Consider the following 21,948-nt stretch of genomic DNA (forward strand, 5'->3'; position numbering starts at 1 on the left):
TTGACCTGTAGGCAGTAGACTGATTTTCAAGCACGACCCAAATTTCAGCTGAACTATTATTTATGAATATTGACGTAATGTTAATATGAATACAATAAACTTTCCATCATGCTTTTTCTGAATTATATTTTATGAAACAAAGTTAAATATGTATTATAAGTGTGTATCAGCACGTATCAGTTTGTTATCACTTGAAAAAAAAGCTACACAGTTCAAATTATTACAGAATGATCGCATTTTTACTATTGCTCGTATTTGAAATAATTTTGAGAAAAAAAAGAATTTCAATTGAAATGTTAGACTCCAAACATTAGCAGTAACTATTTTTGAATCGACCTTTTGCTTAAGATCATAAACAATCGTTATTGTCATTTTTCTTTACTTGTGCATTCATCAGAAGTGACGCAACCATCACTAGTTTACAACATTGAGTCAAATTGTGTGCCGTTTTCATACAATTGATTGGGTTCAATTTATAAGTTTAAACCACATAAGGAATTCATAAATGAATTAATTTTATCATAAATTGTTGAGGTAAATAAATTTAAATGTAATATTTTTTCTTATCTGAGGAAACATTGTTTGAATTATTATTATTTAAAAATATTGTATTGCTTAAAGCCAACGATGCAAGTCTAATATTTTTAAACAAATGTTGATTTACATGAATTGTTACTATTTATTAATTTATTTTGAATTTTATTTTGAATTAGATTTAAATTTTGTTAGTTTTATGTAACTCTGGAGTATCACTCATAGTCATATAGAGAATATTCAGAATTGTTAAGAACATCGTCACACAAATTCAAAATTTAATGTGAATATGAAGGTGAATTCCTCGCACTTCCTAAATTTTCTAGTAAACTAGTTTCATAAAATCACAATAAATCGCTGAAGACGCTTGAATGTAAGCAAGTGTTATTTAAATGAATAAAAAAAAACAGAAAATGTACATGACTTAACCGACTCGGGCGATCCCATTTTAAACAAAAACATCTACTTCCTGGTTCAGTTTATTATAGCATTATACAGGCATTACAGGATTCGCTCTCATTTGAGTATGAAGCACGATCAAATTAAGTAAAGAAAAACATCCCATCTGTTGCGGTCCACGATCGTCAATGTATCGCAAGTTGTAACAAGTCTGATAACTGGAAGCAGCGAGCGAGAGCCCCAAAGAGAAAGCGATGATAAAAACCCATTTTTTCGCTTGTTTACCGTTGGGGGTAGGTGTTTTTTTTTAACTGGCATTATAAACAATACACGAACTTCCAATAGCAATAGTGTCCCCCAGGTTTGGAGCATGTTTAGAGGGGTTTTATCATGCACTACTATCCCCGTAATCTGATCAAAGTTGTAGCAGTATACGATAAACAGCCACTCATATGATGGTAGTTACAGAGAGCGATGCGTGAGAGATTCTCTCAATTTTCTCAGGATTCAATCCATGGCATTACATCATTCGGTGGTACCCCACTTATCGATGTTACGCCATTGTACAATACTATGAAACAATTCTGATAAAAAAAAACTCTACCTGAGTGTATTTTTAGGTACGCTACTGACTTGGAACACTATGTTGATGATCATACTGTGTTATAATGGGAATGTAATACAAGAAAAAAAGAATACAGATCCTTCCTCAGAAGTTTTTGTAAAAACAAAAACTATTAGAAAAGAGTACACTAAGAGAAAAAAAGTCATAATGAATCTATGAATTTATTATTTCTAGTCATACGCAAAGATACACTTAATTTAATGGAAGAACAAATGGATTTTATCTAAATATGAAATCATCACACATATGATATTCTTTGGTTTTGAAATTTTCGATGATTTGAACAATCAACCAGTATGAGTTCCATAAGGTGTGATGTACTCCCGTTGATGGAAGGAAGGATGAAGATGGTTTGTATGGTGAGGGTGAACAAGATTTGGATACAATTCAGGAGACCGGCCATCATGGTGCGTTGGTGTTCCGTTCAACAATTCCGACATGAATCCAATGTAGGTTATAGCCAAACGAAGCGTTTCAATGCGGGAAAGCCGTTTCTCGTAGGCAAATGTTGGGACCTAAAATTACGATTCTCGTATATATGTCATATTCAACGAATTATGATAGGCGGAATACCTTTCGTCGCAACTTGTCAAATGCCTCGTTCAGATTGAACATTCTGCGGCGCTCCCGAATGTTGGCTGCCCGTCTCTGGGCCATCGATGCCACCCGGCGGCGTGTTTTCTTTGTGGTCGATTGAGACGGAGCAGGTTGAGCACCTCGTGGCGACAGGCGTTGACTAACAAAGCTGCCCACTTGCTGACGAGGCCAAATTGCTGTAAAGAGTAAAGAAAAATATTTGGAATTAACTTTACGATATTTGTGTGATATGTATAAACTTTGCAAGGAGATCTCCAGAACACCACATGTTTTGGATATTTTGAACTCCAAGACTATTTCTCATAGAGTTTCTTCTTCGTAAGCACAAATGCCCAATTGCACCATGTACAAATGCAAAAATTGCTTAATTAGCAAAGTGAACTTTCAGTCAATAAGTGTGGAAGTGCTTAAACTAAGGTGAGACAAAATTTCAACCTCGAAAAATCAATATTTCCAGAAAAAAATATATCGTACACAATGAACCTTTCATCTATAAGCTATGTGTTTGCTAAACAAACTCATGTCGAAATATGTGTCCACTTTTAGTTATATATTCAACTCTCCATAACTTGATATTGAAGGGACTATCGAATTAGGGAGGTTTCGAGCTATATAGAACACAAAACCAGTGCAAATGTGATCCGAGGACCATCGAGGTAGCCATGAAAACTTTTACTATGGTTCCCTAACTCGATATCGAGGTATTGCAATTTTAGAGATAACTTTCCGTTCTACGGTTGAACAGAAAGCTACCGCAGATGTCACATTACTGATTTTCACAAAGTATCATCGATTGGCTGCAATGATACCTTGGAAACCACACTAATGATGATTGCTTTCTGCTGTTTTTCAAAGCTTTGGATGCTTCAAGCATACTTTGATTGGTTAGTTTCGTTCAATGATACAATGATTTTCAAGCCTGCGGTAGAACTTTGACAGCTGCGGTAGAAGTTGGCGGCTACCGCAGAACGGAAATTTTTTAACCGAACCGCAATACAATTTAAATAGATTTTCTAAAACGAGTTTTTACTCCACAGATGTAACAAAAACTAATGTGTTCGAAAATAGAGTGGAATAAAGGTTCGCTCACAGAAACACAAAATATCGATATTTATGAGACATAAATGTTTAAAATCGGCCATTTGTTAATCTCCGACCAAAAATATACGTTAAAATTTGTTAAATGATTTTTCCTAAATAGAAATTAAGTTATTACACTCAAGAATAGCATTTTTCTCCTAAAATGATAAAATAAAAATGAAGTTTGAGTGCTTCTGTTCACATGACAATTTTATATATTTCGCCAAAAATAAATACAATAAGAACATCCTAACCAGGGTTGTTAACGTTAATCAACGATAAACGCCGTTAACGTTGATTCTGCTCTGGATCAACGTCAACGTTAACGCGTTTGCATTGAATCAACGTCAACGCACGGTGTGCTGGAACACACATATTATCGGACTTGCATGAACCTCCGATCTTTTTTCACTAAATGTTAGCCTTGGTAGTCAAAAAAAGCTTGCTGAATATTAAAAAATCTTTCATCGGCAAAAAATTAAAAAAAGACGATTTTTGTATTTTTACCCTTTTTCCATATATGAGTTCATAGGAGAATATTAGAGATACACTAATATGATGACTTTTAACGACCTAATGACCAATTTGACATGACATGTCTTTAACATGAATGAATTCTTAGATTTAAGCATCATTTCCTACATACACTGACATAATATGACCAGCCCATGGTGGTATGCCATATTTTATATAATGGAAATTTCACTTTTCACTTCAGAAAAGCTCATACGAACGCTTTGTATTCTTCTTTCTGAATCAAATCAGTAATATTTTACGTATGTGGTATAGTTTTCTAATCAGAATAGGAATTCCCAGAAATTGATACACATGGCAGTATAAGCTGTATTCATGTGCTTATACACGCAAACTTCTTGAAAGCGGGTTCACTATAACATGATTAACAGTGAATGGCTTATATAGCCTTAAGGTGGTCTCAAGCTCATCGTGATACAAGTTTTGTGCAGTCACTAATCTACTCATATGCAATGCGCACATTATATTTGGGGTTTGAAGTGCCTGATTTTGAGTAAAAGGGCTGGATTACTTCGGATAAATGTGGCGACGGTAACAAATCGATCCAACGTAATCCAGCCCTTTTATTCACGACTTCGCACTTATGGAGGGCACATTTTGCGAAATAGACACAACAATTTATATAACCAACATAGACACATAAATTTTATAATCGTAAAACGAGGTATCTTTGAAAATGCGGGTAACTTTGATAGTGCGGGATCCGCAACGTACACTAAACAAAATAACCAAAATTATGTTATTCAGTTAAGCAAAACGAATACGAAACTAAGGAGTATCAGTGTGACACTTCACCTCTGAGCTGTTTTCGTGCCAATCAAGAGTATGTGAGGCTTTATATTCGAATATTAAAAAATGATGAGATTTTGGTACTTTCAAAACGCTCACAAACAATCTGTTTTACTATCACTATTTCATGAAATTATAATGAATTCGGTACGTATGCTTGATGGCCTAGCTATAGTAGAACATGAATCCGGTATCAAACCTCATAGCGAAAAACAGTTTTACAATTTGGAATCATTTTTGTAATCAAAGTCACAAATTCCCATATAACATTAAAAACCTAGAGGTATGCAACGCCTCATGTACTTTACGGGATTCAGTCGATTTATACTCATTCATGTTCCAAAAACGATTGATTTATGGTGAATTCAATGTCGAAACATGATTATCGATAGATATCTATTCAGAGATATATGTTTATACCCATTATTATCAACTTATAATGGTGTTTATTATGTTTGTTTTGACTGAAAACCCCTTTTAAAGATGTTTTTTGTTCAATAAATTCTGTACTTTAATTGATAAAATCTAATCCAGTTTCTCTATTAACATTCTCCAATCCAATTCAAACTGTGATGATGTCAAACAATAGTTTGTTTTGGATTTTCATGTGCTATCTACTTATTATCAATGTTACCCCATTACCAAAAACTGACTTTCGATTATATGAAAAACTATAGATTCATTAAGATCGAACCGTTATGCAATCTTTCATGTACAATCGATAACTAACAAACCAGTGCTTGTTTTACAAATAAAAAAAATTTCGATTTTCTCTCAAAAAACTATCAAAGTTACCCCGTTTTATGGTATGTATTTATTTTTAAGTATATGAAGGTAACTAAGGATATGTTAATGATGTGAGGTTTTAGCAAACGCACCCAACCAGCGGCTGCAAGATTTCAATATAAAACGGCATGACAACTTTTCAAATATATATTATATAATATTTGAAAAGTTACTCATACAAGGAATATCTTTCAATCAAAACAAATATGAATAACAAGATCAGCTAGAGTGAACATACCATACAAAATTGAAACAGTACATTGCCCTTTATAATTGTATGACGGTTTATTTAATGGTTGCATGTAATTATACAATTGTCTGTTATCTTAAAAAAGCTTCATGTTCAATAACGAACTCCAATAATTTCAATTATTCAGTAGAATAGGAAACATTGATTGAAACTTGATAAGTTGTAGTATGTTTACCTTAATAAATTTATGTAAAAATGCGATGTCGTTAATAAACGGCATACCACAATGGGCTGGTCACATTGTGTGAATGTAGGTAGAAATTATGCTCAATTTGAAACGTCTTGTAATCGATTTGTGATCTAGGTATATCAAATAAGTCTGCAATGCATCAAAATTAGTATAACTCTAATATTCTCCTATGAACTCATATATGAGAGAAGGGTAAAAATACAAAAATCGACTTTTATCAATTTTTTGCCGATGAAAGATTTTTTAATATTCCGCAAGCTTTTCTTGACTATCAAGGCTAACTTTTAGTTAAAAAAGATCGGAGGTTCATGCAAGTTCGATAATATGTGTGTTCCAGCACACCGTGCAACGATCTCCGCTAAGCAAAGCGTTAATCTTTTATTTCGTACAGGTTCCCAGAGAATGTTTCGAAACACCAATAAACAACACGTTTCTATGCTGATACCCCGTATCCATGGAAAGTTGATTAAGAAATCTAAGTTCACAGTGCAGAGCAATTATGGCACCCAACAGTCAGCCTCTTTGACCGTCAGTTTTGATTGCTTGGAAGCAGAGCTGGGAAAAGTTCTGAAATTCACACTATAGTAGGCAAGCGTAACAAATCACAGTCAGAGGGATTCCACGGAGGCATGCATGTCGATTCTGATCGACCATTTCAAAAATATCTGAAACTTTGCACAGTTTTTCAGTTCCATCTAAATCGTCAGCGGAACTAGTGAAACTCACGCGTCTCGCTGCTGTAGGCAAAAGGCCTTGAAAATCACAAAACACCCGTTGCTAAGGGCAACCCAAAACTACTGTAGAAAAATGTTCTACTTCCCGCTGCCTTTTTCCCGCATTTAGAGCCTCCAATGACACTACTGATTTAGGAAATTCATGTACCCAACATAGGCTACTTGATGAGATTCACAATTTTGAACTACTGTATTAGAAGAGCCACGTGATTTTCGCAAAAACTCAAGCCTACTACTTTTACCATTCCCAGCTCTGCTTGGAAGAACTATTACAAACTGCAAAGATTTCCTAGCAATATTTTAACCATCGTATGACCTCTCGCCGTTACAGCAACCCACAACAATGAGCTGAAATCGTTACCGAAGAGCGCCTTTCTTTGCTTCCAGCCAGCGCACGGCGTCCTTTTTTCTTCCCTTCCAACAACTAAGATGTTTCTGAGTGACCGCCCCCAGGATGACCCGATTTCGCATTTTCAAGTACAAGTTGCCATACTACCCTATCATACCATAGCAGACAAAAGTTTTCAATCAAAAGTGGCAATGGTAATAGAGCAGATTTTCCCACTTCCGTGACTGTGCACTTCTACTATAAACATCATTTACTATAAACCACCAGATCCGACTGAGAGAAAGTCAGTTAACATTCCATAAAAAACTGCATTGAGATTATGCATTTATTTTCTTCTAAAAATCGTTTATGAACATGGCATGTTTTAGTGCCTAAGTTGAAACCGTTGAAACTGCCCTCACAATTCGTAATTATCTTGTTCTAATGTTGTAATAAATTGTTCACTCGTTATTATTATGTTAACTGAATCATTTTCTGGTTTTCTACATTTACTTTTCTATTAATCTATCGAATAAGACGACCAATAATAAGACGGTTTTTTTTTCAAATATTAGAATTTTTAAAACGTTAACGCTAGAAATAACGAAGTCGTTGACGTTAAATCAATGCTGTACTTTGACGTTATCGTTAAATCATATTTCAACGCATGCTTCGTTGACCGTTACAGGTTAACGTCAACGAATTAACGAAACGGCGTTAATCGTTGATTAACGTTAACAACCCTGATCTTAACAATTTTCAACTTTTCCCATGGGATAACTTTGGCTCGAACTTTTGTCCAAAGATGAGCTAAAAATGGTTGCCAAACATTTTTTTGCAAAATCTAATACACCTCAGATCATATATAATATAGGCATCACAACCTTACGCCTTACGTTTATTTTGTCCCAAACGATGGAAGCTAGGTTCAAAATAAAAAAACAGCAAATGAACTTATGCAAATCTCAACCGAAATCTTAAGTTTTTTAGGTAATATATCATACCTGAATAATTTGCACCATTTGAATGTAAACATAAATGTTTGGAATTCAGCTAGAAATCTCAAAAAGAAACTTTTTCCCCACTCTATTCTTCTTCTTCTTTCTTGGCATTACGACTCCACTGGGACAGAGCCTGCTTATCAGCTTAATGTTCTTATGAGCACTTCCATACTCATTAACTGAAAAATTTCTTTGCCTTAGTTCCCATTTTCGTATTCGTATATCGTGTGGCAGATACGATGATACTCTATGCCCAGGAAAGTCAAAGAAATTTCCATTACTAAAAGATCATGGACATGGCATGGCTTTGCTTTGTAGTCGCGAACTCTAACCACTCGGCTGAGGAGGCCCACACTGTTCTATTGAACACCAAACTGAGACAAAGTTCCAGTTCCAATAGGAACGTAACGCCATAATTGGTAACAATGCTAAACGATTATCTCCTGTATATTACTTACTCTTGAAGTGTCTCATATTTATACCTTCAGGCATAATGGTTCATTGCCAACTCAATCACTTTCATTGTAAAATCACAATACAACAAACGATTCTCAATTCGTCTGCTCCCTTCAATCATGGTTGTCCACACTAACCAAATCCTGTAGCCCCTGGTCAGTCTTTCTTGTATTTATTAAATAAGAAGCAAATAGGTACCACCTTTTAACCCGTATAGGCCTGAGTGAAAGCAAAAATACTAAAACCCTCACCGTTCCGCATATTCCTAACGGATTCAAATGATTTTTTGTCAGTATACTGGCCCACATATCTAGTTTCTAGAAGTGGCCAGAGGAAGTCGGAAATATTCCTGTGGCCAGAGTTATTCCGGTGGGTCACTGGGTCAGGTCGGGTGAAAAGGGTAGTGCCCGTTTGTGCCCCTGGAAGTAGGCAAATTTCAAGTCACAGATAATTTCCAAAATCGGCAATAATGTGGCCACTATATCATGGAATTTTAAGAAAATTGCATCAGTGTAAACCTTTTGAGAAACGATTTAATTGGATAACTATGGGTCCTGCATGTGAATGATCCCAGACAACCAGAAGTCGCATAACAGTTAACGAACAAAGTCGTTTAGTTACACAAATTTCATTACACCCGCATTACATGGTGGATGCTATCGTTCGACCGATGAGTTTCCTCGCATAAAACGCTGTTTTATGAGTTCATACGTACATTTCGTTTCGTTCCATATACCCATACAAAGTAAGTCGGGTCAATCCGTAGCAGCTGTCAAATCAACATTGTTATCACAAATTAAGTCGCATAAGAGTACAGACTAGTTCGCAATAAAATTTACACACTCGCATTGCATGTTATTTTTCAGTATTTAAAATATGCACGTATATCGCCTCCACTTTTGTACGTATAAGGCCTTTTCGCAACATCTTATACGTAAAACTTTGCGCATATAAACATCGCATAACGCAAAAGGTGATTTCGTTATGCCTACATTCTGGTTGTCTGGGATAATACAAAGGACCATTTTTGGGTCCCGAAACGCTTCAAATTTACAATAAAGTGGTCAATTTGTATCTAAACATCTATGCCAAGCCTATGGGAACGCATTTTAGTGCACAATTATGTTTGACTTCTACTTTTCGAGCATTGAATCGGTTCAGTATCCAACAAATCTATAGGGTAGAAGTACCAATTATGGCTATAGTACCAATTATGGCAATAGTGGGAACAAAAAGAGATTTCTCTTATTGTTTCACTAGACTATAATGGCTTATATTCACAGGAATGATTAAACTATTTGTTTTTGATGGTAACTAAACCTTGAAAAGAACATTCGTGCAATAAACTTCGAAAAATGAACATTTGAAAATTTTGCCTCACATATATGTCACCTTCTTAGCAGTTGGCTAAGGGACTTCCGTTACGAAATGTATGTTTTCATCCTGATAAACTGTTTCAACCGATGAATGTATGTTGCCTAGTGAGAACAAATGAATAAATTTAGCTGGTATGCAATCAATTCTACTGTTTAAAGTTGGAAATCGTGTTATTTCCACTATGTCGATAACTGGTACAAAGAGTATATGAGAGCCCAATTATGGCAATACTCTGGAGGCGGTTTGTTTACATTTTTTGATTAGTGAAATAAAAGAAGTAAAGCTATTTTACGGGTGACTTCCACGACGGGACGGTTCGGTAAGGCATTATCTTCATGTTTTGTACTCAATTACAAAGATTTTTCAATCACACGTTCGAAAACGTTCGCAAGCGGAAGATGCTAATTTCATGTAGAGAGGGGTTTTCAGCGACACTCGATTTTTGAATTTTCTCTCTTTTTTCGTTAAAAATTGGCACTGGAAAGGTTAAGTGAGATCATTAATGCTGTTTTGTATCATAATTTGCATTTACACTACATTTTAACTTCTTTTTCGAAAATTAATTTTCTCCCATGAACCCATTGCAAAAAATTGATTTATCATCTATTTAACCCAAATTTTTTGGAAAATTTTATGGACGATATCTTCATTACTTATTAGCGTTACATTATCATTCGCTCTTCATGGCGTTTGAGTTCATTTCGTGCAAATATTCGATAGTCCATAATTGGTACACTTTTATGTCGAAAGCTAGGAACGCTATTGCCATAATTGGTACAAAGACAACGCTTTTTAAAATCCATTTTTAGAAGCTTAAAGTCAATTTAGTACTAAAACTGTTTAAATCAACAGATTCGCAAGGCTTTAAACTAGTAATTGACACCAACAAGTCATGCTTGCGTTTTAGAAACGCGGTTACAACTTGATTTTTATCACTACTGTTGACATATTGCATCCATAATTGGTACACCTACTCTAGATATCATTGAATTTCTTAGGAAATTGCATACATTTAGGCGTTTTCCGCGTAATTCTTGAAATTTAACCATTCGTTATTTATATAAATATTGCATTGTTAAGAATTTTACAAACATATTCGGATTCAGGGAGCTCAAATTTATCATATAGAGTTGTTTTGGAAACTAACAATAATGGCATTGACAAGTGATCATTTTAGTGATTTATTTTAGAGGTATTTGTTAACACTAAAATGACATTTGTTAGAAAATGACGGTACATAAGTCGATAAGGCTCACCTTCGTACTTGTTTTCCTGCATTTAGTTGTCTGGCATTGTTAACATTATAGAAAACAGACTAGAAAAACCGTTAAAAATGATCAATTTCACCCGAAATTATGGTACCTAAACTTTGAAGGCACAAATATCGCGAAATATGCGATTCACGGTAGGGAGAAAGGCTATACACCCCGTCTAAGCAATTGGTGTAATTTATCGTCAGTTGAATGGACTTTTTCAGTGCTTTTTGTGTTATGCGATAGTTATTATCCTTCCATCCATCCATCCATCCATCCATCCATCCATCCAACTGACCACAGTTTTCATCTGAAATCAATTTATCACAATGTAATGAACAGCTTAAAAATGTATAAAGAAAAGGGGCCTGCGAATTCAGAAATTTTAAAAATACAAAATAATGCTTATTGAAGTTTTTAAGATCTTTTGATGACCAGATACGTACATGCACATAACTCTAAAACGCACCAAATTGCTTAATTTTTTCACAACAGACTCTCATCAAAGTAAAGTTAATTAACTAATAACACCTAATATTCTGGACGAAACATCTACTCACATTTAAAAACATTATATTCAAAACTCAGCATTTCATATTTTTCAACCGTTCTAACTTGCTTCGGTGTACCTATTTGGGTTGTAAAAGTGGATGATCGAACATGAGTAAAATTCTGTACCCTAAGATATGTACCATAACTTCGGGTGAAATTGATCACCGTGTTACACGATTTTATTTCCAGCTAATATTTTGTTTGTCTTAACTATTGTCTAATGGCATGATTTTTGTGTGTTAAGGAGTTGTTATATATATAAAAAAATGTAAAATTCTAGAATTAAGTTCGGTGTGGTATTGCCAGACATCTATAAACTTCAAGTTTTAAATAAGGAATTCAAGCCTGAAAGTTTGTACGGATGAATAAACAGTTCCCAAAACAGATTTCATCATCAATATTCGTCTCAATTTGCTCATTTTGTTAAAATAATTGAATTTCTGTTAGATATTACAAATTTTCTATAGAAATTTTCTACGTTTAGGCATTTTCGCGGCATTCTTAAAATTTAATTACTTATTATTTCAATAAATATTGTATTGTTTTGAGTTTTGCAAGCATATTCGGATACAGTGAGCTTAAATTAAGTACAGTAGGATTACGTTTTTGGCACCCCCGATTTCGGCAACAAAATAAATACGTTTTTGGCAACAATTTGAATACCATTAAAATTTGTTTTTTCAATACCATTAAAATTTGTTAGTTTTTGTATATATCATTTGAATAACAGGTCAGCATCACACCGACTTCATCCCAGAACTCCATCTTCGTCGATATTCCCCCAAATCGTACCAACTACTAAGAATACGCGCTTATTTAGTTGGGGATGGTCATTGGTCATGCATTCGCAACGTTTCATTAGGTCATTAATCTGCACCAGTATTTCAACTGGAGACTAACCTCTTTTCTTCTTCTTCTTCTTTCTGGCGTTACGTTCCAACTGGGACAAAGCCTGCTTTTCAGATAAGTGTTCTTATGAGCACTTCCACAGTTATTAACTGAGAGCTTTCTTTGCCGATTGACTATTTTTGCATGTGTATATCGTGTGGCAGGTACGAAGATACTTCTATGCCCTGGGAATCGAGAAAATTTCCTTTACGAAAAGATCCTCGACCAGTGGGATTTGAACCCACGACCCTCAGCATGGTCATGCTGAATAGCTGCGCGTTTACCGCTACGGCTATCAGGGCACCTCTAAGGAATCCATGTTGTGCGACCAGTCCACTTGAGTCTACCAGTAGGTGGATCCTGTAAATTTCCTTTGATTTTATAATGCAGGTTTATAGCATATATCATGCTCAACTTCTAAACATTTGTGTATTCTACGAAATTACGGGTCGCATTTATGGATCATGAGATATAGCTGTTTATGTTTGCCCTTTTGGCTGCTGTTTATTCGTTATGAGATGCTTTACTATGTCAGAAACATACATTAAAGAAGCCATTCAAACTTACCGAATTTTGTCAAATTTTACACGAGAGCCTTAAATTTGAGCTGAATTTTAATGTTCAATAATTTAATAAACTCATGTAGTTTTGTAAAACCCAGAGTTTTTTGTAAATACGTCTTTGAAAAAATAGAGTGATATATTTGATTTTTATTTGTATTCTTACACAGTTTCAAAGAAATGTGCAGTTCTAGAATAAAGGCCACTCATGCGATCATTGATTTTACATGGCCTATATGTGTTGGCATGTGCATAAAGCTTATAAAAATCATTCAAAACCAACCTCTTTTTACGACCGTAATCGGGGGGTCGTAAAAAAAATCGGTCGTAAAAAAATCAGGGTTATAATTATGTTTTTGAAAAATGCAACGTCTAGATGCGGAAATACTAATTCAATTCAATTCAATTTATTTCCGAATGTATACAATTAATGGTTACAGCTACAAACCCCAATGAACTAATGTTCTTCTAAAGGGTTGTTGGAGATATTATCTTATCGATCTATAGTACAATATTAGACTAGCTTCATAAACCAAGAAAAAAAGAAAACATCACAACACTAACGCACAATAAATCTATAAATATTGTTTTTGATGTACCTTATTAAATTGCGTTTGAAGCTACTGATTGTCTGAGTATTTTTAATATCCTCTGGCAGTTGATTGAACAAATGAGGTCCTATATTCGAAAATCTTCTCCTTCCTATCTCTGTCCTGAAGCTACTGCGTTGTAACAGGTGGGCGTTTCGGGTTAGATGTTGGTGTACAGCTGCGTTGAAGGACCAATTGTGGTGAAGATTGAAGGTATTCAGTATTTTAAACATAGTCATGCATATTCTGTAGGTGAAGAGCCCTCCGATTGGCAAAATATTATGCTCCATGGTATTATACAGCTCGCTGGTAGGATACAGGAACGGTAGACTGAAAACTGCTTTCAGACATCGGTTTTGTTGAATCTGTAACTCCTTCAAAAATGTATTGTACGACGCACCCCAGGTCGCAATGCCGTATTGATACCGACTGTGCACAAATGCAAAATATATTTTGAGTAGCACTTGCTTCGGTACAAACCGTGAAAGTTTCCATAGAACTCCACATAACGATGAACAGTTTGTTACCAGTTCACGTATGTGTACGTCCCAGCGTAGTTTTTCGTCTATATGTACACCCAGATATTTAAAGCTAGACACCTTCTCGATAATTTCTCCATTTATCGTCAGAATCGGGTACGGCAAAGCTTGTTCATCCTTGGCTCCCAATAGCATTATCTTCGTTTTTTTCAAATTCAACGAGAGAAGATTTTGTTCAAGATAGCTCATCATAAGATGCAGGTCTTCTGACATAGTTTGATAGAGATCGGATACAGTATGGCATTTGTATGATATTGCAGTGTCATCAGCAAATAATCTAGGTTGACCTACGATTTGCAGGTTTGCGACGTCATTTACATAGATAAGGAACAAGAAGGGACCGAGATTGCTACCCTGCGGTACGCCACAATTGATAGTACAATATTGACTTCTTGTTCCTGCAATTATAACTTGTTGTTGTCTATCAAGCAAGTAGCTACCCAATAGGTCATTGGCAATACCCCGGATTCCATACGCGTCTAGCTTTTTCAACAGAATTTTGTGATTGATAGTGTTGAAAGCTTTTGAAAGGTCTAAGAACATAACTCCAGCAATCATCTTCTGATCCACCGATTGTGCCAGGTCATCAACAAGATCCAAAACAGCCACTTCAGTAGATGATCCTTGTCGAAAACCAAATTGGCGCTGATTGAGTAGTTTAGTGCTCTCCAAAAAGCAAAATAGACGTGTGTATAACAGTTTTTCGAATACCTTGTTGACCGCTGGTAGTACTGATATGGGTCTATAATTAGTTGGATTTGCAGGATCTCCTCCTTTAAAGATCGGATGAACAAGCGCTATTTTCAAACATTCAGGATAAATTCCTTCACTGATGCTGTCATTGAAACAGGAACAAATTATGTGCGAAAGGACCAAACCATGTTGTTTGAGTGCAGTTATTGGGAAACCGTCAAATCCAATGGCTTTTGAGTCATCTAGCCTATTGATGACGTTCAACACTTCCGATTGAACAGCAGGTCTGATAAAAATGGATCTGCCCGATGTCTCCATGGTACGGAATTTATTTATATTGCCATCCGAATGTAGGTTGCTGGCGATGTTTGCTCCAATCGACGAAAAAAAGTTATTAAAGGCGTTTCCAACTGCATCGGATCTGCTAACTAATGTCCCATCTACTTCAAGTTTATATTGTTTTTGTTCACCAGCTCCTTTTCCCATCATGTCATTAATTCTACTCCATAATTGCTTAGGGTTACGCGAGGAGAATAATTGTTGGTAATAGACAGATTTAGCACGTCGCTTGGCTTCAGACAGCTTTTTGTTTGCGTGGGTTAGCAGATCTTTGATCCGTTGGTTCTGACGATTTCGTTTCCAAGTTTGAAAAATACTGTTTGAAATTTTTCCTAGCTTCCAGATATCGAAGTTAAACCAAGGACAATAATTCGCCTTCACTTTAACTTTAACCGTATACGTCTTCGAAAAAACCTGCTTGAGTCGCGCATAGGAGTCAGTAATGGCTACCAGTCTTTCATTAGGTTGCAGCGATGCGAAATCGTGAGAATCCAGAAACGATCGAAAATGTGCGTTCAACTGACGATAATCCACCCAGGTTTTCTTCAAGGTTCTTTTGACATTCGCAATCGTGGTCTTGAAATGCGTCAAGACGATACAGTGATCACTCAGGTCACAATCAACAGTGTAGTTTGTAATGCGGTCAGATGTATCGATGTGACACACAACGTGATCTAATACATTATTGCTCACGGGACGGGTACTGTAGGTGTTTGTTACAACCAAGTTGTAGGACGCTAGCAATTGTAGGTATTGCTGGACACCACGTGATTCCATATTATTTACGGCGAGGTTAATGTCTCCAAGAAAAAAGCAAGGGGCTGCAGCGTCTAATGTTGATATCGAATTCTCCAAAAACGAAAGGAACTGATTGATATCGTAACCAGGTGGACGATATATACCGTGGACTTTGACAATAGATTTAGCAAGACGTACGTCAATCTCTATGTGATGAAAACCGTGTTCTGTGGTGACCTTCTTAACTTCAACGTTCAATCCGTCTCTAACAAATATGGCCAGGCCACCAGATGAGCTACTTCGGCACGAATGTACACTTTTGAATCCCTGAATGTTGCAGTATTTGGATCTTTCCTCTTTTAACCACGTCTCTCCAATTACAAGAACATCGACAGCAACAGTGAGATTTTGCAGAATGATACAAAGAGAATCTAATTTTTCAGTTCGGTTCATCCCACGAATATTGAGCTGCATCATTATCAAGCCCAACGTATCATTGGTGTTTACAAACGAGGGCTGACGTAGGTTTTTTGCGAAGTTTAATGAATTCATTGCTCTTAAAAGTCAAGTACAGACAGCATAATAGTTTTTAACGGTATTGCTGTGCACTCGAAATGATTTTTTGTACATCGCATCGCGATCGTACTGCGATTGGTTGGGATTTATCAGAATATTTCACAAAGATAACTCCGTTCCGTCCAGGCCAAATATAACGAAATTTGAGCAGTGATTGTTGCGCCTTAAGCTCATGAAATATATCCAGGCTAAGGGGAGATAGCTCGTCTCTTATGAAGACCTTGTTTGTCCAACCGAAGGGCCAACGTATTCCAGCTATCATGGATGCTGTCAAGGAGCCGAATTGCTTTTTCTTGGCAATAAAGATTTCTTTAGCATGGATGTTGTTGAACGTGATTCGTATAGGGTTTTTGTCTGCTTTGGTTGAAGGGAGTCTGATACATGATACGATAGAGCTGTTCTCGTCGTTAAAACCAATAGTTTTACATGTAATATTGACTAGCGCTTTGATGTCCTCGTTCGGTATACGGGGTACGCCCAACACGATAGCATTGCAAGATAATTCAGATCTTCGCTGTAGGTCTATTTCAGCCTCCTGTTTATGGACAGCTTTAGTTACTGTATTTGTTTTCGATGAGAGGTCCGCCAAAGATTTTTTCAAATAGTCATTCTCTGCCCTAAGCTTAACGACCTCTGATTTGAGTTTCAGGATTTGATCACTGAACTCATCCAACTTAGTCGACAAGAATTGTTGGCTATGCTCAATACTTGCAAAAAACCTATTTGACTGTTCAATTAATGCTTTCGAAATAAAATCTGGCAACTCTTTCATCGTTACGCGTGATGAAGGCGCCATGCTTCTAGTACCGGCCAATAGATGGCGCTTCAGAGAAACAGAGGAACGTGCGGCTTTGCCGTTCAATCACAGAGAACAGACGTTCATCTTAAATTGTCAGCGTGTGTAAATCTTTGTACTGGTCATTTCAAAGTAAGTCGTTATGCTCCTGTTACGCGGCGCTGTCATCAGAATATAGGAGCATCAATTTTGCCGCTTTTTACGCTTTGGCGCTAGTGTCACCATCAAAAATTGCCACTTGTCGCTAGCGTTGCCTAGTGTGCCAATGTATGTTGACGTTCACTAGTGCCATCATGTGGTCGAAACGAGTTTGTATGTCGCGCTGTCTGCGTTGGCGGCGCTGATGATTGACTCGAACCTTTACACATGATGTTGATGGAATTTTGTTCGAGCCTCCATGTCTGTTCTCTGTGGTTCAATACAACGATTTCTATCGACGTGAGAGAATAATGTTTTTCTTACTCACACAATCTGGCTCGTTGTGGATGCAGCACAATTAGCGATGATCTCAGTATGCGGTTGGTGCGAAGCGGCAATTTCAAAGATAGGGCAGCAATAGATGGCAGGTCAGCAGGGGGCACGCAGGTGAGGGGGCAATCGTTCGGCGGTGGGATGAATAAAACAACCAGCAGAATGTTTGTTTATTGCAGCTATGCAGTTACAATTTGGAGTAGGTATGAGCTCCTTAAGATTTGGTTCGATATAGGCTTTCTCTGGTATCAGGCTTTCTCAGGTGCAACAGCAGCAGCAGCAGTTTTATAGTAATGTTTACATACGACTTTTGGAGCGAGCGGCGGTTAAGGTGGGCGGGCGGTCGGTGGTGGGCGGGCGGTCGGAGGTGGTGGCAATTTTACAGGCAATGTCGGTTGAAGCAACAACAGCAGAGTGGTTTTTGCTTCATCAGCACTGTAGCAATTCTACTCACAATGTTTAGCAGAATATGTCAAATGACACAGCGGCACCATAAATATTGGTTCACAAAAAATCGTTAGTGATGTTTAGTGATTTCACTGCGAAATATTCGATTTAAAGTGGAGCACAGAAACAAAACAGCTTGTTCGCGGCAGGGTTGCCAGAGCAAATTCGAGATATTCGGCAAAGTTGAAGCATGGGTAGAGAACTTTTCAAAATGGCCGTTCAATTTTTCATATTTTGGTAATAGATGGCAACACTGCTCTATTGTGAACAAAAGAACCAATTTTATGGGAGTGTGATATGCATATACCAAAAATTTTTAAAGATAACAATACGATGCCCCTAGCGCCGCCTGGTGGCAAAATTTTGAATCTCATAGCTTTCATAATAATAGCGCTTGAGCTACTGAACAACTTTGCCGAAGGCGCCATCTCTCTAAGTGGCCAAGATCCTAAGATATTCGCAAAACAAAGATTCCATGCTCACTAGCGCCACCTATTGGCAGAATTACGCAATTCAATGACCATTATATGTCCATGCTCTCTATTTTGAATACTTTTTAAGTTATTGATCATTTATAAAAACGGTCGTTAATCTGAATTTCGGTCGTAAAAAGAACAGTTGGTAAAAAAAACGGTTGTAAAAAGAGGTTGGAGTGTATCTAGTAATAACTATCAAATAATGCAGAAAATTGTTGATCTACTATCTGAAAAGCGGTTGTGAAAATTGGGAAACTCGGGATCTTGATTGATATGGTACTGCACGCTTAAAAAAGTTCTCGAAAACGAGAACTGTCAATAATACACCGTGAACTACCGTCATGTTTACATGAACGTTCTCGGAACAAGGCAAAGCGTTCTTTTAAACATGATCTAGTTCACGGTGTATTTTGCTTGTTGACGAGTTCATGACTGCTGTTCACGGATACGAGAACGGATTTATTTCTTCATAAATCTCAAAAATCGCATGTAGGCTGAGCGTCAGCGGATTGTTTAATAATAATCTTTCCAATAGTTTTGCTTCTACTTTCAAGTGTGAATATTTCTAAGGAAAGCGTTTTTTACAAAATGACTCAAAACCGTTAGCAGACACCTAAAAATTAGAAAACATATATACCCCATGATGCCTACGAAATAACTAATATCCTTGAAAGGATTAGAACCTTTTGGTTCCCACGTGATCAAAGTTGCTTCAGTAATCAATTTGAATCTTTGACAAAAGGTTGAAAGGACAAAAGGTCGAAAGACAAAAGGTTGAATGGACATAAGTTCCAAGAACAAAAAAGGAGGGACAAAGGGTTGAAAAGCTATTTTCAAAGAAGGATAAATTTCCCACCGAGCAAATTATTTCCGACCATTAAGCAAAAAAAATCTTAAATTTACATGGCACGTAAACTTCCATGATAATCATGTTAAACGAGTTATAACTGAATGTTCAACGATAAATAATGTAAACTGTCTCATTGCATTCGAAAATGCTTGCAATCTTGAGTGAAACTGAAACATTTCATGATCTTTCATCCAACATTCGCCAATATTGCATACTTTCCTGCATCTTGAAAGTGAAATTGAAAACAACATCGCTCAGTTTACATGATTCCACGCTGAATATTCTACCAAAAATAATGCACATGGATGGATCGACGGCTTGTCATTCCATGTGCATTATTTATTATTGAATTTTCAGCGAGAAAATCATGTAAACCGTGCCGTTTTGCAAGCAACATTCTTTGAGAGAAGACGTTTCGTGTTCAATATTAAGGAATTTGGTAACAATGTTGTATATAATAGATGTGTTTATAGGTTTTATCATTGAAGAATACATGAGAGATGGCTTTACATGATTGAAACTAAAATAACGTTACGTGTAAATCTAAGATTTTTTGGTGTGTGGGATTCACTATAATAACTCACATTTACAAAAAAAAATGCAGGGGTTTACCCACTGAACTCCATAAAAAATATCTTATCACACACTCCGATAGGTGATTTTACATTGCCGGTAGTTTCGGATTACTTCGCGATCTACAGTGATGTTTTTCGTTGTAAAATTACCTAACGAGGTCTACGATTGAATGGCCTCTGACGTTTTTTCTTCGTAAAAGTAAGTTTCACCATAGTAAATCCCATACAAATTTTGAAAAGCTGACGCTAAATTGAAGATAATCCAAATCCAGCTAAAATTTTGCCCATTCAGTCAACAATATTGATAGTCTATATTTTACGATTATTGGCAACTTTCATTGATGTTGATACTCATCTAGAGAAATTCTAGGCTACAGTAGGTTTACAAGAACTTATGAGGTTCACAAGAAAAATCAAATTAGATTCAATTAAGTGCTATACTGACCATAGCTGCATATTTGTCACATTCGACATTTTTGACATTTTCGAATCAATACCGGGGAGTGTCATCAAATGATATATACTTTCGATTAACTTACTAAAATATGTGAGGTTGTTCTAGGAAATACGAAATAAATACCAAGTTGTTTTGTCACATTGGTAATTGTAACCGCAAAACAGTCACATTGAGATTATAGTCCTCGGGCTGCAAATCTCGTAAATAAAGATAATAATAATAATAATAATTGAGATTATTCATGAGCCTCGTAATGAAACAGCAATGAAATATCTATCAGAATTATTTTCTGACTATTCACCCAGTATGCGTTATGAGCTGTACAAAATTTCAACCTCAAATAAGCACTTTTAAGTTCTTGATAATTTTTAGAAATTTAATTTAAAAAAATGCAAACTTGGTATTCCATTTACTCAACACAGACACGAATGCCACTCATATATGTGGTAAAGTGTCTCTAATAAAGCATAAAAATTAATTTACTCAATGCCTAGGTACTTTTGTCGAATGTTACAAATATGCAGTTATGGGCAGTATATGACTTCGATTAAATTGTACTATTCCTTTGAATGCAATTCATTCAATTAAATCCGTGAAATACAAAAAAGTAAACGCATTTCGAGAAACTGTAAGCTCTATTTTTTTTAATGTTCGCTATACTCTCTAATATTGTGAAATACATTACCTAAATCTGCACATGGAAATCCGGCGGCCATTAGTTCAGGATAATGTACCATCGGCGAGGGATTTTCTTGTCCCCAAATTGGCGTAAACGGTGATACCTCCGGCGGGAATGGTGGCTCCATATGCTTCAGTCAGAATTAATCCAGGATGGTGAAATAGATATAAATTTATTTGTAGTTTGGTTATTGCACTGTTTGTGACACTTGATATTTTGCGATTCACGAAAACATGCACTCAAAAAAGGAGTAATTTCTGATCACATACTCCATTAGCACTCTCCCAATGATGATGCGGATCACTGGGGAACGTGGTCATCACTTTTCCCTGTTGCACTACTGATATAAAATCGTCGGCGACGAATTTCCCAATCGAAAACTGTTCCTAACGGTTCAAAGTATGCGGAAGGACTAAATGTTTCATTCTGTTCTGGCACCTCATGATTCGCAGGATGCTGCACTAGACGGTTGTTGCGATATTAAATCTTATCCCAGATTTCCAAAACCACCCTCATCCCCGCAGTGCTCAATAATATAATTTTAATATCGTCCCATCTGCGCTTGGCCCGATTCGGCACACAGGCTGCTCGCACTCACACATAGCAACAAGCAAGGACCATCAGGCCGGGATGCGCCAATGAATGGACGTCAGGTTGTTCGAATGTTTCATCCCTTGTGTGATGCTGCGCCCAAGCCACCACCCTTTTTTTGCGAATTTCCCGCACTATGCCAAGGATAACAGGGCACAATATGACGCTGTTTTTTTTTTGTTGAGGTATAGGGTTACC

At 36.5% G+C, this 21,948-nt stretch overlaps 1 protein-coding gene across 1 annotated transcript; it reads right to left on the reverse strand.

Annotated features, from left to right (window-relative positions):
- Positions 1–1,723: 1,723 nt before the first annotated feature.
- Positions 1,724–21,734, reverse strand: LOC5567604 (protein Fer3). Its single transcript, XM_001657532.2, has 4 exons — positions 21,429–21,734; positions 21,166–21,289; positions 2,132–2,331; positions 1,724–2,073 (listed from the first exon to the last, which is right to left on the reverse strand). The coding sequence occupies exons 1-4, from the start codon at positions 21,477–21,479 to the stop codon at positions 1,846–1,848; spliced, it is 603 nt and encodes a 200-aa protein (XP_001657582.2). The 5' UTR covers positions 21,480–21,734; the 3' UTR covers positions 1,724–1,845.
- Between the last annotated feature and the right edge of the window lie 214 nt (positions 21,735–21,948).

This window comes from Aedes aegypti, chromosome 3, assembly GCF_002204515.2.
Source record: "Aedes aegypti strain LVP_AGWG chromosome 3, AaegL5.0 Primary Assembly, whole genome shotgun sequence".
In the NCBI taxonomy this organism is placed as follows: domain Eukaryota; kingdom Metazoa; phylum Arthropoda; class Insecta; order Diptera; family Culicidae; genus Aedes; species Aedes aegypti.

Coding starts and splice junctions, on each gene's coding strand:
- LOC5567604 (XM_001657532.2), bottom strand. CDS start 21,479: ATGACCACGTTCCCCAGTGATCCGCATCATCATTGGGAGAGTGCTAAT. Junction 21,290..21,428: donor ATTGGGAGAGTGCTAATGGA/GTATGTGATCAG, acceptor TTCTGACTGAAG/CATATGGAGCCACCATTCCC. Junction 2,074..2,131: donor TTGACAAGTTGCGACGAAAG/GTATTCCGCCTA, acceptor TCGTAATTTTAG/GTCCCAACATTTGCCTACGA.